Below are 19,272 nucleotides of genomic sequence, written 5' to 3' on the forward strand. Positions count from 1 at the left end.
AGAAGAGGATTCATCAGGTCACAGGATAGCAGCATTTCTTTGGCTGTTGATAGTATTGCCAAATTGATTTCCAGAACATTTGTATCACTGTAAAGTTTCATCATGCATATTGTTTAAGCTGATTTTTGTCAACCAAAGTTTTGTTATCTTAAAAAAAAAGATTTTGTTATCTCTTATAAATCTTTTAACAATTGAACCTTTTTTTTATGACAGTCTTCTTATCCCATGCGTGTAAACAGATGCAAGGAAATCCTAAATAAAGCTATTCAAATGAAAAAATCCTTAGAGAAGTTTGTTGGAGATGCAACTCGCCTAACAGATAAACTTCTAGAATTGTGCAACAAATCGGTACTATCATAAATCTTACTACCTATAAATCAAGTTGGGTAATTTTAGACCAAATTTCCATATGATTTTAGTGGGTTTTATTTTAATTTGATTAGTTAAATTTAAATTCTCACATCTTAGTATACATATATATCAAAAGTTATCAAATCATGTACTTTAAATATGTGCAGTTTACCTTAATGAAGCTGTTTTTAAAATTTCTAACTTATACCCTCTCTCAAATATTCTCTAAATTTCCAAAAGTTCTTAATATAAATTCTTCTGAGAGTGAATTATCTGTATTTATTAGAAATTTTTTTAAGTGGCAGATATGAAATATAAGCATATAAAATAGAGTTCTCTCTATGATTGTTTTCATCATATCTTCGAACTTTCAAAATTCATGTACATTAACCTACACATGCAAGAGGAAAGTTTTGAGTTTCATTCTCTTGGTACACATTTCATAATCTTCCAGGGGACAGGCACTGTGCTAAGGGAAACAAAGATGAATAAGACATGTTCTTCTGCCCTGAGGTACTCATAGTCAATAGAAAACCACATAGATGGTTGTCATCTAGTGTAATATCTACATTTTTAGTAGGTGTATGACTGGAATATGGATATACTTATAGGAATGAACTGCTGTTCTTCCTAAGGCATTGGAGGGGAAAATACCTAAAGAATGTGTAGGAAAGGTAAAAGTGAGGATAAAGGTGTTTATAAGGAGGGACAGACTATAAGATAAATAGCTAAACTTCACTTTACAGACATTCACTCTGTCACCTATTTACAGGTGGGAAAATATAGAATACCCTATGTCTCACCTTCCCATCAATAAACATCTTGAAAGAGTAATCTGTTTTGGCTATCTGCATTAATCCTGTGTGACCTCTGATGCAGTTGACATTGTGAAAGATAATGTTATGATAATGGCCAGCATTTATAAAATACTGGCACTTTAAAAAATTCTTTATATGTACAAACTTCTAGTTCTTTATGTAAAATCTTTATGGCTAGCTACATTAGAAATTCAGGATTTTTCAGATTTTTAAAGGTAATACAATACATATACTTTTTATTAAGTATCATCACTAGGGGTAATCTGACAGGGTATCCCATAATCAGATACATAACTATGTCTGCAGTGCAACATGTTAATTTTTGCACTAAGTGAGAAATTCAGGTATCTTTTTGCTACCAAATGAAATTTGGTACAAAAGAAAGTTTGATGTAAGGACCCCTTTGGAATTTATAATGTGTGCTAACAAATTGGAGGCCACTATTATTTTGTCATTTAATATCTTATAATGTAGGTACTATTATTATTGATGAGATAAAAGAGTACAAAGAGGTTTAAATGAGATGATGTATATTTTAAAAAATTAGAAAACTACAGGCTGCTGAGCCATTGAAATTAAGATATTATAGAAGTGAAATTTTTCTTTGGGTAAAATGAAGCATTCTGTAATTGGAGGTAAACAGAGAAATTAAAATGTACTACTTTTTTTCCCCCCAGGTGGATGGAAGTAGTTCCACACTGAGCATGAGGACTCATTTTAAAATGCTTAAAAGGCTGGTAGAAGAAGCAACGTTTAGTGAAATTCTCATTCCTTTACAGTCAGTAATGATACCTACTCTTCCATCAATCCCGGGTGCCCATGCTAACCATGAGCCGTTTCCTGGGCATTGGGCCTATATTGCAGGCTTTGATGATACGGTAAACTGCATTTTTATGTTGCTATGTTTTTAAGATTGTTAAAAATTTCAAATTAAGTTTAAGAGTGTTTTTCTCAGAGACTAAGTGAATTTTTTGTGTTTGTGAAGAAAAAAATGATTATAAATACAGAAAATTAATACTCTGTTATACTAATGGGACAAAATTAAGTGATAAAAATCCCATATTCAATCTGGTATTTTGATTTTTCAGATATTCATTTTCTCTTAGTATGACTAAAATCTTTATTTTTTCTATAATTTTCTTTTTCCAAATTCTTTGTCATAAAAATGGAGAGAGAAAGAGAACAAAATACAATTTTGTTTGTTATTTGTGTTTTGGAAAGAAGTGAAATTCGGCTAGGAAGAGCTTGATTCATTGTTGTTGTTTCTATCTTAGAGAAATAGTACCAGAGCACTTCTAAATAAATACTTTTGAAAACTCTAGATTTATTCTAGTACTTCTGTGGCTCAAAATGTTTTAACTGTTAGCTTCAGAGCCAGCTACTAAGCCACATAATGAAATCATTCTTGTTACTTATAATCATGCTTTGTTCTTAAGAATATTATTCAGCTTATTAAATTCCATCTTTAATTGGACCTGATTTTGAAGGAGTTCTTTTGTCAAAAATCAACTTACTTTCTATTGATAAACATTTCTTACCATTCAGTATCAGTATCAGTTCAGTTGCTCAGTCGTGTCAGACTTTTTGCGACCCCATGGACTGCAGCATGCCAGGCCTCCCTGTCTATTGCCAACTCCCAGAGTTTACTCACGTTCATGTCCCTTGAGTTGATGATGCCATCCAACCATCTCATCCTCTGTTGTCCCCTTCTCCTCTAGTCTTCAGTCTTTACCAGCATCAGGGTCTTTTCAGATGAGTCAGTTCTTCGCATCAGGTGGCCAAAGTCTTGGAGTTTCAGCTTCAGCATCAGTCCTTCCAACAAATATTTAGGACTGATTTCCTTTAGGATGGACTGGTTGGATCTCCTTGCAGTCCAAGTGACTCTCAAATGTCTTTGCCAACACCACAGTTTAAAAGCATCAATTCTTCGGTGCTCAGCTTTCTTCACAGTCCAACTCTCACATCCATACAGGACTACTAGAAGAACCATAGTCTTGACTAGAAGGACCTTAGTTGGTAAAGTAATGTCTCTGCTTTTTAATATGCTGTTTAGGTTGGTCATAGCTTTTATTCCAAGGAGCAAGCCTCTTAATTTCATGGCTGCAGTCACCATCTGCAGTGATTTTGGAGCCCCCCAAAATAAAGTCTGACACTGTTTCTACTCTTTCCCCATCTATTTGCTATGAAGTGATCTGGGACCGGCTCCATTATCTTAGTTTTCTGAATGTTGAGCTTTAAGCCAACTTTTTCACTCTCCTCTTTCACTTTCATCAAGAGGCTCCTTAGTTTTCACTGTCTGCCATAAGGGTAGTGTCATCTGCATATCTGAAGTTCTTGATATTTCTCCCAGCAATCCTGATTCCAGTTTGTGCTTCATCCAGTCCAGCCTTTCTCATGATGTACTCTCCATATAAGTCAAATAAGCAGGGTGACAGCCTTGCTGTACTCCTTTCCTGATTTGGAACCAGTCTGTTGTTCCGTGTCTGGTTCTAACTGTGGCTTCTTGCCTGCATACAGATTTCTCAGGAGGCAGGTCAGGTGGTGTGGTACTCCCATCTCTTTCAGAATTTCCCACAGTTTGTTGCGATCCACACATCAAAGGGTTTGGCATAGTCAGTAAAGCAGAAATAGATGTTTTTCTGGAACTCTCTTGCTTTTTCGATGATCGAACAGATGTTGGCAATTGGATCTCTGGTTCCTTGCCTTTTCTAAATCCAGCTTGCACCCCTGGAAGTTCATGGTTCACATACTGTTGAAGCCTGGCTTGGAGAATTTTGAGCATTACTTTGCTAGTGAGATGAGTACAATTGTGCTGTAGTTTGAGCATTCTCTGGCATTGCCTTTCTTTGGGATTGGAATGAAAACTGACCTTTTCCAGTCCTGTGGCCACTGCTGAGTTTTCCAAATTTGCTGGCATATTGAGTGCAACACTTTTACAGCATTATCTTTTAGGATTTGGAATAGCTCAACTCAAATTCCATCACCTGCACTAGCTTTGTTTGTAGTGCAAAGCTAAGGCCTGCTTGACTTTGCATTTCAGGATGTCTGGCTTTAGGTGAGTGATCACACCATCGTGATCATCTGGGTCATGAAGATCTTTTTTGTACACTTCTTCTGTGTATTCTTGCCACCTCTTCTTAATATCTTCTTCTTCTGTTAGGTCCATACCATTTCTGTCCTTATTGTGCCCATCTCTGCGTGAAAAGTTCCCTTCGTATCTCTAATTTTCTTGAAGAGATCTCTAGTCTTTCCCATTCTATTGTTTTCCTCTATTTCTTTGCACTGATCACTGAGGAAAGCTTTCTTATCTCTCCTTGCTATTCTTTGGAACTCTGCATTCAAATGGGTATATCTCTCCTTTGCCCCTTTGCCTTTCGTCTCTTTTCTTTTCATAGCTGTTTGTAAGGCCTCCTCAGACAACCAATTTGCCTTTTTGCATTTCTTTTTCTTGGGCATGGTCTTGATCCCTGCCTCTTGTACAGTGTCATGAACCTCCATCCATATTTCTTCAGGCACTCTATCAGATCTAATTCCTTGAATCTATTTGTCACTTCCACTGTATAGTTGTAAGGAATTTGATTTAGGTCATACCTGAATGGTCTAGTGGTTTTCCCAACTTTCTTCAATTTAAGTCTAAATTTGGCAATGAGTTCATGATCTGAGCCACAGTCAGCTCCCACTCTTGTTCTTGCTGACAAAGAATGTAATCAATCTGATTTCTTACCATTTCTTTCTGATTTGTTACCATTAAAGGCATTTAAAAATAGTCTTAGGTTCTACATAAAAGTCCTAAGGAAAATGTTTCAAAAATCGTTTAAACATTGTGGATGCTTTAAGAGGCTGCCTAAATTTGGATACTATAAACTTACATTGCTGACAAAGTAATCCTTTTACTTCAATAGCCATGTCTAATGGGTGAAAATGTCTCTCTACTTATGGGCAACCATTCTTTTCATAGATCATAGATAAATTAATAAAATAGTCAACTTTCTATATAATACAGGTTATTATATTTTCCTTTAATTATGTGAGATAACACAATATAGTACACATACAAATTTAAACAAAAATTTTGACCTTAATTTATATATAACTCATCATCTTTTAGGTAGAAATTCTTGCTTCTCTTCAGAAACCAAAGAAGATCTCTTTAAAAGGATCTGATGGAAAGTTCTACATTATGATGTGTAAGCCAAAAGATGACTTGAGAAAGGATTGTAGACTAATGGAATTCAATTCCTTGATTAACAAGGTTTGGATACAGTTTGCTTTTATTTTAGAATTGCTACAATTACTATTAATGAGATATGGGCAAGTAGATCCCTCTTGAAGAAGAAATGAACTATACTGCCTTTTTCATGTTCACTTAATTTATTTTATCGGGATAAAATATACTTACATAAAATTTACCATCTTACCCATTTTTAAGTGTTCAGTTCAATTTAGTGGCATTAAGTACATTCACATTGTTGTGTAGTCATACTTCTCCAGAACTTTTTTCATCTTCTCAAACTGAAACTCTGTTATCTATTGAACAGTAAACTCCCTATTCCTGTCCTCACCGAGGCTCTGGTAACCACCATTCTACTTTATGTCTCTATGAATTTAACTATTCTAGATATCTCATGTAAGTGGAGTCAAATAGTATTTGTCCTTTTTGCTCAGCCAATCAGTTGTGTCCAACTCTTTGCGACCTGTGGACTGTAGCCCACCAGGCACCTCTGTCCGTGGGGATTCTCCAGGCAAGAATACTAGAGTGGGTTGCCATGCCCTCCTTTAAGAGATCCTCCCAACCCAGGGATTGAACCCAGGTCTCCTGCATTGCAGGCGGATTCTTTATCATCTGAGCCACCAGGGAAGCCCATATTACTGGCTTTTTCACTTAGCATTATGTCGTCAAGTTCATCCATGTTGTATATAGCATGTCAGAATTTCTTTCCTTTATAAGGTTGGATAATATAGAATTGAATGTGTAATCCACATTTTATTTAATCCATTCACCATCAGTGGACACATGGGTTGCTTCTACCTTTTGACTGTTGTGAATAATGCTGCCATGAACATAGGTGTATAGATATCTATTTGAGTCCCTGCCATCAGTCTTTTGGATATGTGTCCTGAAGTAGAATTTTCTGGTTTCACTTAATTTTCTAAAAGTAAGATACTTTTGTTATATTGAGAAAAAGAAGTAAAAGACATATTAACAAAGGAAAATATTTTCTATGTAATGTTTAAATTATCTATAATGTACTTTTTCTATCAGATTTGTGTTTTATGTTTCAGTGCTAGAAAAAAATGTTCGTTCTATTTTTACCAGCACTCTTTTTAAAGGTGATCATTAGTGGGTTTTTTTTTTTCAGTGCTATTGGTAAGTGCTTGATTTCTGTCTCAGAGATGGTATGAAGATTCTCATTAAAAGGTTATTATAAATGTATGGTCTTTAGGTGTTTTGAATTATTCTCTAGCAAGGGTTTTATAAGTGCATCTATTTTTATATTGTTAAAAAATTAAATCATACTGTGAAAACCTTACTTTTTTTTTAATATGCTCTTTGTTCTTCCTCTCTATCCCCTTCCTACATTTTACTGGTACCTCTTTTAATAGCAGGAAAAGTTATGGACCTTTAACACAGAAAACATATAGCAGCAGATGAGTTTTGTTTTGTTTTTTTTAAGGAGAATCTGTGCTCAGTTTAACCAAAGGTAGTTTAAAAACTAATTCCGTATTAAAAACCAATTTCAAAGGTATTATGAAGGGAAGGAATATTCTTTATTTAAGATGTTGTTTGGCAACTTGGTAACTTAATTTACTGATATTAAACTATCAATATGTTTGTTCCAAAGCTCCTTGAGTGTTTTTCTAGTTGGGAGTATCAAGTGGCCTGCATTTCATTTATAAATTTATCTTAATCAGCTTTGTTACCAATTAAGTTGTTTCATTACCATTCCCTCACATTAACATGGTCAAATAGCCTGATGGTGAAAAACTAGTCTCATTATGTTGGTTTAGAAGGTCATATTACTGATCTTGCTATGTGATTCTCATGCCATACTATTTTGCTGACATTTGTGTAGCCTATTTATTCCTAACACTTAAAATGTATTTTTGATCAGTTGCTTGTGCTTTTGAATTTGACAGGTTACAATTATAGATCTGTGCATAGTTTGTTCATTTCATACAGCTCCAGAATTAAATAACATACTGTTTATCCTTACCTAGTATATTTTAGGATTAAGCAGATGAGATGTGAAAAGCTTTCCTCTGCTAGATGATTTTTCAAATGAGGCTACATGGGGATATCGTAAAACTCATATTTTTTTGATCATGTATCTTTTGGATAAAATTAAATAGCTTCTCTGTGACTAAGGACTTAATGTTTCAGGAATGTCTTGGAAGCAATTTTTAAAGATTATTTTGTCATTATTTGTCATAATTATAATATTTTTGAAGACTGTATTGTTGTCATATTAATAGTGAATAATTTAAAGAAGTACTTACCCAAGGCATTTTTAATGATTTGGAAATAAATTATGGATACTGTCCCAGTAGTTTCCTGCTCTACCATTCTGAATAATTATTCATCTGTACTACATAGTAATCTTTTATTGACATTCTTTTGCTATGAAAAGAAAAATCTTTAGATAGACTTGATATAACATTTAGAAATTTTTAACTTTTAAGTGTGTGTGCTGTTTTTTTTTAATAGTGCTTAAGAAAAGATGCAGAATCTCGTAGAAGAGAACTTCATATTCGAACATATGCAGTTATTCCACTGAACGATGAATGTGGGATTATTGAATGGGTCAACAACACTGCTGGTTTGAGACCTATTCTGACCAAACTATATAAAGAAAAGGGTACTAAAATTAATTCTTATGGTATAAACATGCAATATAGGTATAATAATTATTAACATATATCATCTTACATTTTAGGGGTATAAGCCATAGTAAAATTTCCAGGTACTATATACAGAAGTACTTAAGACATTTCTTCCTTCCTTCCTTGTGTTTTAATTATTTTTATTTATTCCAAAAGGATTTGAGATAGCTTACAAATATCTATATGAACATGTATTTTTTTAGGAGTTATTGGTTAGCAATTCTTAAACTACTTTATGTGTAAACTAGACTTGACTAATAAATACACTGTGGTTAATGAGAGCTAGTTTTACATTATTAAAGAAAGAAAAGGAAAGATAAAGCTAGAATGAAACCAAAGTGTTAGACTAGCATTAGACTCTCCCACTGGCCAAACCTCAAATAATTTAAGCACCAAAATAAACAATGACAGTATTAGATTTTAACCCATGGAATAAAATAATTTGAATAAATTTGAATACAATTTGATTAAAAGTAGATATTTTCCTGTCCTATTTTCACCAAAAGAAAATTGCCCCTTTTTCCATTTGGCTTGTGTGATTAATGGAAATCACTTTTCCTTGCAGGAGTTTATATGACAGGGAAGGAACTTCGGCAGTGTATGCTACCAAAATCGGCAGCTTTGTCTGAAAAACTCAAAGTATTCCAAGAATTTCTCCTGCCCAGGCATCCTCCTGTTTTTCATGAGTGGTTTCTGAGAACATTCCCTGATCCTACATCATGGTTAGTTACCAAGAATATAATATACTGTTATGGTTAGCTTTTTTTAAAAATATATGTATATTGCCTCATATGATACAAGGATATTTGATAGGCATTATATTTCCTTTAGGTACAGTAGCAGATCAGCATACTGTCGTTCCACCGCAGTTATGTCAATGGTCGGTTATATCCTGGGCCTTGGAGACCGTCATGGTGAAAACATTCTCTTTGATTCTTTGACTGGTGAATGTGTACATGTGGATTTTAACTGTCTCTTCAATAAGGTATGTGATATGACTTACCATAGGTAATTGTATGTTTTCTCCTAATATCCTTTCCTCAACAGCTGTTCTTCCTAGACTATTTGTAGCAGTTACAGTCTCAGTTAAGTGACATTGCGAGTTGGTTAACTGGTTTTAGTCAGTGGATCCTATATCCCTCAGTAAAGCAACTTAGGTTGGAGAGAACTCAAAAGAGTGATACAGTAAAACTAAATTAAAGCACTGAACTTTTAAGTCCAAAAGTATAGATCCAAGTTCTGACTCATAGTTCTCTTAAATGAACAGTTCATTTGACTAAGACTCAGTTTTAAAGGGACAGTAATTTGACGGGATTGTTTCCAAACCTGGCTGCACATCAGAATCATTTAAGAAATTTTTTGTAATGCAGATACCTAGAAAACATCCCAGGAAATACAGGTTCTGTAGGTCCAGACTGGGGTTTGGTAATAAATGAAGGTAGTTGGACACTGCTTAAGGCCACCCTCCAATTTTCCAATGTTATGATCCTGAAAGGCAAACTGGTAATTAGATCCATTCTTTTCTTCATCCTGATTTTCTATGGGTTGCCGTCTGCTGTTTGGAAACCACAAAAAGCCACAGACCCAACAGAAAACAAATCGGAGATAAATCACTGGTATAGGAGATTCATACAGAGAGGAACTTAGGGAAACTGACCAGAGGGATGAAAACATTCTAGGAAAGGCAGGTTAGAGAATGGCAGAAAATAAATGAACTGGACTTCATCATAATACATGTTACATACATTTCCTGTCTCTGGGATGTGTGTGTGTGAGTTGCTCAGTCATGTCTGACTGTGACTCCATAGACTGTAGCCCACCAGGCTCCTCTGCCCATGGAATTCTCCAGGCAAGAATACTGGAATGGGTTGCCATTCCCTTCTCCAGGGGATCTTCCCAACCCAGGGATTGAACCCGGGTCTCCTGCGTTGCATTCTTTACTGTCTGAGCCACCAGGGAAGCCCCGTTACTATAAGGCTAAATAATAAATCATAAATACTTCTCTATAATGCTATTCACTTTAGTAATTCAGTGAATGATGAATCTACCCATCCTCTAGATCTTATCCAAGGAGTTGTGTTTCAGTTCCTCAAAAGCAGAGGTAGAGTCATATGACTCATGATATAGGCCTCTAATGTAAGATGCAAATATAAATATTTTGAGAGAATGTTTGCTCTTTGCTAAGAGTCTAAATATGAAGCCCCCAATTTTTTGCATATTTTAAACTTACAGCATTTTTACTTTTTAATGAAATGCCTTATTTTTAGGGAGAAACCTTTGAGGTCCCAGAAATTGTACCATTTCGCCTGACTCATAATATGGTTAATGGAATGGGTCCAATGGGAACGGAAGGTCTTTTTCGAAGAGCTTGTGAAGTTACAATGAGACTAATGCGAGATCAGAGAGAACCTTTAATGAGGTAATCCTTTATATTCTGTAAACAATATAATAGTAACTTTGGATGTAATTATGGTTCCTAAGTATGTTTGCTTTATACAGAAGCTACTTTGTACTGGTTGAAGTTTTTTTTTAATAATACCTTTCATTCAGATATATTTTACATAACAAAAATTCAGTCTTAATACGTATACTACAGTGGTTTTAGTATATTCACAAGATTGTGTGACCATCACTGCTATCTAAGTATAAAATATTTTCATCACTTCCAAAAGAAATTAGCAGTCACTCCCCAATTCTACTCCCCCACCATCTCCTAGTAACCACTGATCTCTTTCTGTCTCTATTTGTTGTTGTTATTCAGTTGCTAAGTCGTGTGCTAGTCTTTGCAACCCCATGGCACGCCAGGCTCCCCTGTCCTCCACTTAACTCCTGGAGTTTGTTCAGATTCACGTCCATTGAATCCGTGATGCTGTCTACGCATCTCATCCTCTGCTGCCCCCTTCTCTTCTGTCCTCAGTCTTTCCCAGCATCAGGGTCTTTTCCAATGAGTCGGCTCCTCGAGTCAAGCCAAAGTATTGGAGCTTCAGCTTCAGCATCAGTCCTTCCAGTGAATATTCAGGGTTGATTTCCTTTAGGATGGACTGATTTGATCTCCTTGCAGTCCAAGAGACTCTTGAGAGTCTTCTCCAGCACCACAGATAGAAAGCATCAGTTCTTCAGCACTCAGCTTTCTTTATAGTCCAACTCTCACATTCATACATAACTGTTGAAAAAACAAAACCTTTGACTATAAGGACCTTTGTGGGCAGAGTGATGTCTCTGCTTTTTTAATACACTGTCTAGGTGTGTCATAGCTTTCCTTCCAAGGAGCGTCTTTTAATTTCATGGCTGCAGTCACTGTCTGAAGTGATTTGGGAACCCAAAAAATCTCACTGCTTCTGTCTCTATAGACTTGCATATTCTGAATATTTCACATATAAATGGAATTACACAAATGTGACCTTTAGTGTGTGTCATCTTTCACTAGCATAATGTTAAGGTTTTATCTGTGCTGTAGCATGTATCAGTAATTCATTCTTTTTTATTGCCAAATAATATTCTATTATATGGATATATCACCTTTTGTTTATCAGTTCATCAGTTAATGGACATTTGGATTGCTTTGGCTATTGTGTATAGTGTGGCTGTGAACACTGAGCACAAGTTTCATGTTGATACATGTTTTCTTTTGGTTATACCTAGGAGTAGAATCCTGGATCATAAGTTAACTCTAAACTTAACATTTTGAGGAGCTTTCAAACTGCTTTGAAAAGCAGATGTAATACATTATAGTCCCACTAGCAGTGTCTGAGGGTTCTAATTTCTCCACATCCTTACCAGAACTTGTTATTGTCTAGTTTATTTGGGGCTTCCCACGTGGCTCAATGGTAAAGAATCCGCCTGCCAATGCAGGAGACGCAGGTTTGATCCCTGGGTCGGGAAGATCCCCTGGAGAAGGAAATGGCAACCTACTCCAGTATTCTTGCTTGGAAAATTCCATGGACAGAGGAGCCTGGCAGGTTACAGTTCATGGGACTGCAGAAGAGTCAGACACGATTTAGCGACTTGGTCACCTGCATATATTCTTTGGACAAATGTCTATTTAAATCCTTTGCCCATTTTAAAAATTGGATTATTAGTCTTTCTTTGAGTTGTGATAGTTCTTTAAATACTCTGGATACAGACCTTCATGAATATATGATTTGCAAGTATTTTCTCTGATATATGAATTGCTGATTAATTTTTGATGATGCCCTTTGAAGCAAAACAGTTTTTACCTTTGATGACTAATTTATCTACATTTGTTGTTGTTATTTGTACTTTTTGGTGTCATATCTAAGAAACTACTGTATAATTCAAAGTCATGAAGAGTCACATATATGTCTTAGTGTTTTACAGTTTTAGCTCTTATTTAAATCTTTGATCATTTTTAGTTATTTTGTGCATCTAGAGTGAAGCTGGGCTCTTCTTTTAAATATGTATATCCAGTTGTTTCAGCACCATTTTTGAAAAGATTATTTTTCTCTTATTGTCTTGACACTTCTGTTGAAAACCAATTGCCCATACATGTAAAGGCTTATTTCTAGATTCTCAGTTTTATTCCATTGATCTATATGTCTGACCTTATGCCAACAGCACACTGTCCTGATTACTGTAGATTTGTAGTAAGTTTTGAAATCAGGAAATGTGATTTTTTTTTTTGAGATTATTTAACTGTTACAAGTGTATTGCATTTCCATATACATTATAAGATCATACTGTCATTTTCAGCAATAGCCAGCCTAAATTTTGATAGGAATGACATTGAATCTGTAAATCAATTTAGGGAGCAGTGCCATCTTAACAATATTAAGTCTTCTGATCCATGAAGTTGATAAGTCTTTCTATTTATTTATTTATTTAGTTAAGTTGCTCAGTCGTGTCCAACTCTTTGCGACCCCATGGACTGCAGCCCACCAGGCTCCTCCGTCCATGGGATTCTCCAGGCAAGAATACTGGAGTGGGTTGCCATTACCTTCTCCAGGGGGCTATTTAAGTCTTTTTCAATTTCTTTCAACAATGTTTTATAATTTTTAGTTTGCAAAACTTGTAGTTAACTTTTTAAAAATGTGTTCCTAAGTCTTTGTGACCCGTGGACTGTAGCCCACCAAGCTCCTCCGTCCATGGGATTCTCCAGGCAAGAATACTGGAGTGGGTTGCCATTTCCTTCCCCAAGTATTTTATTCCTTTTAATGCTATTCTGAAAGGAATTTTTTTCTTAATTTCATGTTTGTTCATTGCTAGTATATAGAAACATAACTAAATTTATATATTGATCATGTATCCTGTAATCTTACAGAACCCATTTATTTGTTGTAATAGTTATTTTTAAAGATGCCTTAAGATTTTTCTCTCTACAACAGCAGGTCATCTGTAGATAGAATTTTACTTCTTCTTTCCAATCTAATCTCAGTGCCTTTTCTTTTTCTTACCTAATTGCCCTAGCTAGATCAACATCAAATAGCCATGGGGAGATATCTATATCCTTGTCTTGTTCCTAACCTTTGGGGTAAAGAAGCCAGTCTTTCACCATTAAATATGATGCTAGTTGTGGGAAGTAGTTTTTTAGAAGAACATGTAAAGCTTACTTACCCACTTTTTTTTATTTAAGAGCTGTCTACCAGGCATTATGGTAGAATACATTGGTTACGTGTCAGTTCAGTCAGTTCAGTTGCTCAGTTGTGTGCAACTCTTTGCAGCCCCATGAATTGCAGCACGCTAGGCCTCCCTGTCCATCACCATCTCCCAGAGTTCACTCAGACTCACGTCCATTGAGTCGGTGATGCCATCCAGCCATCTCATCCTCTGTCATCCCCTTCTCCTCCTGCCCCCAATACCTCCCAGCATCAGAGTCTTTTCCAATGAGTCAACTCTTCGCATGAGGTGGCCAAAGTACTGGAGTTTCAGCTTTGGCATCATTCCTTCCAAAGAACACCCAGGGCTGATCTCCTTTAGAATGGACTTGTTGGATCTCCTTGCAGTCCAAGGGACTTTCAGGAGTCTTCTCCAACACCACAGTTCAAAAGCATCAATTCTTCAGCACTCAGCTTTCTTCACAGTCCAACTCTCACATCCATACATGACCACTAGTCTAGTCCGCCTTGACTAGATGGACCTTTGTTGGCAAAGTAATGTCTCTGCTTTTGAATATACTGTCTAGGTTGGCCATAACTTTCCTTCCAAGGAGTAAGTGTTTTTTAATTTCATGGCTGCAGTCACCATCTGCAGTGATTTTGGAGCCCCCCAAAATAAAGTCTGACACTGTTTCCACTGTTTCCCCATCTATTTCCCATGAAGTGATGGGACCAGATGTCATGATCTTCATTTTCTGAATGTTGAGCTTTAAGTCAACTTTTTCAGTCTCCTCTTTCACTTTCATCAAGAGGCTTTTGAGTTCCTCTTCACTTTCTGCCATAAGGGTGGTGTCATCTGCATATCTGAGGTTATTGATATTTCTCCTAGCAATCTTGATTCCAGCTTGTGCTTCTTCCAGCCCAGCGTTTCTCATGATGTACTCTGCATATAAGTTAAATAAGCAGGGTTACATGTAGGCAAAGGCAAATTCTCTGAAAGAGGAACTATAGCATTTTCTGAAATAGTAGTAATGTGTTTAGTAAAGTATTATGATTAGCTTCTCATCCTTCAGTTACCCTTCACCTAAGTGTTGACTTTAATAAGAATTCTTTTTATAAAAATAACACTGTATTATCATATTTGTTTCCATTTTAGTGTCTTAAAGACTTTTCTACATGATCCTCTTGTGGAATGGAGTAAACCAGTGAAAGGGCATTCCAAAGCAGCACTGAATGAAACAGGGGAAGTTGTCAATGAAAAGGTTAGTAGAAGGTGTAGCTTGATATGAATTGATATTGTATTTCTCTGCAAATGGAAACTGATTCTAAATACTGTCAGTGACCACTTAATACTCTGAAATCTAGTTCTCCATATAGTATGACAATGCTGTTAAGTTTTCTTGTCATTACTAATGTTAACACTATGATCCTTCATGTAATAAGGAGTTCAAGGTATGTCTGTTTAATCATAACAATTCACAATTATGATAAAGAGTGGGAAAAACGTGAACACAAATTGCCTGAATTTATAGAGCAGCAGGTCTCAGCTTCAATATGTAGAAATCACTCTACTAACACAGTAGTCCCTTTTCCCTGGGTTTCCATTGGAGATAGGTTCCAGGACCCCCTTGGAGTGGATACCAAAATCCCAGATTGCTCAAATCCCTTATATAAAATGACATGGCATTGTATATAACCTGTGTATATCATCCCATATACTTTAAATCATCTCTAGATTACTTATAATACCTAGTACAAAGTAAATACCATGTAAAATAGGTATAAATATAGTGTAAATGCTATGTAAATAGTTGCTGGTACGTGGCAAATTCAAGTTTTCTGTTTTGGAACTTTCTGGAATTGTTTTTCCCTGAATTTTCAGTCCACTGTTGGTTGACTCATTGGTTGCAGTGAGCTGACTATATTGGTTGAAGACTCAAATTTTCCAGATAGTTGTTTTAAATAGGTTAGAATAGGTTGAGGATTGTTATTCTAATAACATCATTCTCACTTTTGCATTCTGATATGCTGTCTTGATTGAGAGAAATGTGTAGGATTCCAGGTGCTCATGTAGAACTCCCATTTGCATATACTAATGGAAAATATTAGGCATCAGAGTATTATTGCTATTCCTAGAATATTAATATTCAAATGTTTATGTGCTAAACACTTTTTAGGGTAGATTTTTTAAAAATTATTTTTCTAGACTTCTAATGTGGAAGAGATTCTTGATATTTTACTTAGTCCTGAAAAACTTCCACACAGTTGATGTTAGGTCAACACTGCAAGTTTTAAGATCAGTATCTCAAGTTATATTTGTTTCTTCTCTCTTTTGTCTGTATTTGCTCTTACAAAAGGGGTAAGGGTCAGTAAAATGGCATTAATATTTGTTAAATAACAGAAAGTCAGTAATTCCAGTTTATAAACATACATCCACATGTCACTGGGACCTTAGTTCTTACGATCTTCCATTTCTTTTTAGGCCAAGACTCATGTTCTTGACATCGAGCAGCGACTGCAAGGTGTAATCAAGACCCGAAATAGAGTGACAGGGCTGCCATTATCTATCGAAGGACATGTGCATTACCTTATACAAGAAGCTACTGATGAAAACTTGCTATGCCAGATGTACCTTGGTTGGACCCCATATATGTAAAATGGAATTACTTTAAACAATATGTTAATAATCTAAATTTAATGCATTTGGTGCGTTAATCTGTGGTTGTATCTATTCAATTCCAAAGTACAACATATGTTTATATTCTTAGAGTAACTGGTATTTCTCCCTGATTGTTAATAATATTTAAAATAATATATGTTATTATGAAATAAACAGTTTTCTTAATATATACTGTGTATTATAACTGGAGAAATGGAATATTGTATCTTTTTATGCTCTAAAAAGATATTTGCAAAAAACAAGCAGCCTAATTTCATTTCACAATTTTCACTGATTATAAGTGCTAGCATAAGGATTCATTTGAACAAAAAAATTATATTGAATACTCTTTATGTTAACACTGTGCTATATTTGTGCACAAAGCTAACAATAGTTGCCCTGCCATCTGGGAATTGTCTAGTAAGAGAGATGTAAAACATAAACAGCACATTATTAAGTTCACTTAGTAAAACTCTCTCTTTTTTTGGTATGGTTGAAAATATGATAGGGAGAGAAAAGTTAGCCAATTAGCATGAATATGAAAACTGTATAAATATTCTGCAATTTTAAAGATGCTACCATACTAAAAGTGTGCCAGAATGCAGAATCCTGTAGTTTGGGGGGAAAGCAGTACGTAACATTTCATGAGGTTTTAAAATCTAAACAATTTTAATAATAAGTTTGGGGGTATGTTTTATTACAGAAGATTTAAAATAATTGATAGTAATTACAAAGCAATGAGATTATATGCAAATAAATGGAAAACTTTTTATAACAGGTAATTTCGCTTAAGTTCACCTTACAGAATTCTGCCTTTTGTACAGTTTAAGTGTGATGGGGGTAACCCAAGAGGTATAAATGTGAAAACTAAACATATACTTTCCTATTCAAGGAAAGTCATAATGTAAACAGTTGTAGAGTAAGCTGGATGGAGGGGTGTTAGGAAATTATTTTAAGCAAGTAATTTGGAAAAAGAAGGTTTTGAAAAGAAACTGTCGTAACCTCGAAAAATTTCCACTCACAAAGTAAACCAAATAATCATCAGACCTTTACAAATTCGTGTTGAAAACCACTGAGATTTGTAATCCCAGGAGACAGAAACAGCCAGGATTCTTACAGTCGTCTCATGGGGTTTCCACACCACTTCCACATCCACTGATAGAGCACGGCTGCATCAAGTGACATTTTCAGAACTGAATTTCACACGCGCATTCAAATACGCCTTGGGTTTCTTCCGTATAACCCACCAGGAAGCTCGGCGGCGGGCCTTTCGGCTGGGACTAGAGCCCCGCCCCGGGGATGCGGCCTCGGAGCCGGCCGCTCTAGGCCCGGCGGCCGCTCTCTATGGTCGGGCGGGCGGTGTGTTGTCATCCGCGGAGCGACGGCCGGAGGCGGCTGCGTAGGCCCCGGCGGGGCGTTTGGTTTCTGTTGGGCCCTGACTGGAGTTAATATTGACGGCCGAAATGGGAGTCCCCAAGTTTTACCGATGGATCTCGGAGCGATATCCCTGCCTCAGCGAAGTGGTGAAGGAGCATCAGGTGGGTGAGCACGGGGGCAGCGGCTGAGAAGGCGGAGGAGCCGGGGCTCGGCGGCCCTCTCCACCCTAGCACCTGGGCTCCCAGCCGCCTCCTGCTGCTCGTCGTCAGCTGGCTGAGCGGCGAAGGGAGGGGAGCAGGACGTTTGAGGACACCCTGGTGATCTGAGTGGGAGCGAACGCGCAGGTCGCCCTCCTGTGGGCAGAGCCGCGGGGATGCGGCGGTTCTGACAGCTCCTGCCGGGGCAGGGCCTGCGTGACTCCGACATCAAGTCCGGAGGAGCAACGCTCTCGGCAGTGCTTCCCCTTCCTTCCCAGGAAGTTGCAGGTTTCGTTTTTCGTTCTAGAGGTTTCGAAGCGGAGTGGATGTTCTCCTAGGGCCTCCCCCGGGTCCTCACCCAGAGCCTGCGGCAGACCCACCTACGAACATTACTACCGGCCTCAGCCGCTGAATACCCCTGTTTACTTTCCCTTATCTCGAGCTGCATCCCGCCCCACCCCCATCGCCTAGACTTTCTGACGTGGCTGATGGTTCATATTTATGATGCCTTTCTGTACATTTTTTTCTACTACCCCAAGAACCGTACCAATCCCCCTTTCCGAAAGAAATAAAAATATATTTGGACGGGACCAGGGCACTTATTTGAAGGCTTCATTGTGCGTGTCTGTGTGCTAGAGAAAGGTGGGGGGAGAGGGAGGAGAGAAGGGGGGAGAACGGAGAGAGGAACAGATTGTAAGAGCAATAATACTTGTAATCGTCATATTCGGTATATAATGACCCCAGGGCAGAGTTTATGTGCACGCTTCAAAAATGTAGTTCATGTATTGGAACTGTGGCAAAAAATAGTAAGCCAGCAAACTCCGGGAGATAGTGAAGGACAGGAAAGCCTGGCGTGCTGCAGTAGACGGGCAAAGATTCCGACACGACTTAGCAACTGAACGACAACAGTATATTAGATAAACTAGAATTTGGGGCTAGTGTTTGTTGCTTGTGTTTATTTAATGGTTTTGGTAGATCTCTTGTCCATTTTATATTTTACAGGGGAAAAATTATTTTCAGAATTTTTATAGCTAATTGACTTAGTTGTGATGATAGCATTGTTTAATATGAGGGGAAATAATCCAGTGAACACCATCATGCTGCTGCTGTTGCTGCTGCTAAGTCACTTCAGTCGTGTCTGACTCTGTGCGACCCCATAGACGGCAGCCCACCAGGCTCCCCGGGATTTTCCAGGCAAGAACACTGGAGTGGGTTCCCATTTCCTTCAATGCATGACAGTGAAAAGTGAAAGTGAAGTCCCTGAGTCGTGTCCGACTGTTAGCGACCCCATGGACTGCAGCCTACCAGGCTCCTCCAGAGAAGAGGATGAAAATAGTGACAACTAACTTAGGTTTTTCCTGGATCCTTCACTCAGCAAACATTTGAGTACTGGCCATGTATCAGTCTCTTTCTCTCTAAATTAAGACATTCAGACT

The 19,272-nt window shown here is 37.1% G+C and overlaps 2 protein-coding genes across 2 annotated transcripts in view; both read left to right on the forward strand.

The window, feature by feature from the left end:
- Positions 1 to 16,259, forward strand: part of ATR (ATR serine/threonine kinase) — a 110,919-nt gene extending 94,660 nt beyond the window's left edge. The window contains exons 39-47 of the mRNA XM_068969197.1: positions 214 to 348; positions 1,847 to 2,047; positions 5,278 to 5,421; positions 7,876 to 8,026; positions 8,617 to 8,773; positions 8,883 to 9,036; positions 10,319 to 10,470; positions 14,760 to 14,865; positions 16,086 to 16,259. Coding sequence (XP_068825298.1) covers positions 214 to 348; positions 1,847 to 2,047; positions 5,278 to 5,421; positions 7,876 to 8,026; positions 8,617 to 8,773; positions 8,883 to 9,036; positions 10,319 to 10,470; positions 14,760 to 14,865; positions 16,086 to 16,259 — 1,374 coding nt within the window. The remainder of the gene's footprint in view (positions 1 to 213; positions 349 to 1,846; positions 2,048 to 5,277; positions 5,422 to 7,875; positions 8,027 to 8,616; positions 8,774 to 8,882; positions 9,037 to 10,318; positions 10,471 to 14,759; positions 14,866 to 16,085) is intronic.
- Positions 16,260 to 17,725: 1,466 nt separating this feature from the next.
- LOC138069536 (5'-3' exoribonuclease 1-like) overlaps positions 17,726 to 19,272 on the forward strand; it is a 29,078-nt gene continuing 27,531 nt past the window's right edge. The window contains exon 1 of the mRNA XM_068960896.1: positions 17,726 to 17,800. Coding sequence (XP_068816997.1) covers positions 17,726 to 17,800 — 75 coding nt within the window. The remainder of the gene's footprint in view (positions 17,801 to 19,272) is intronic.

The sequence above is a fragment of the Capricornis sumatraensis genome, chromosome 1, assembly GCF_032405125.1.
Source record: "Capricornis sumatraensis isolate serow.1 chromosome 1, serow.2, whole genome shotgun sequence".
NCBI classification, from domain to species: Eukaryota; Metazoa; Chordata; class Mammalia; order Artiodactyla; family Bovidae; genus Capricornis; species Capricornis sumatraensis.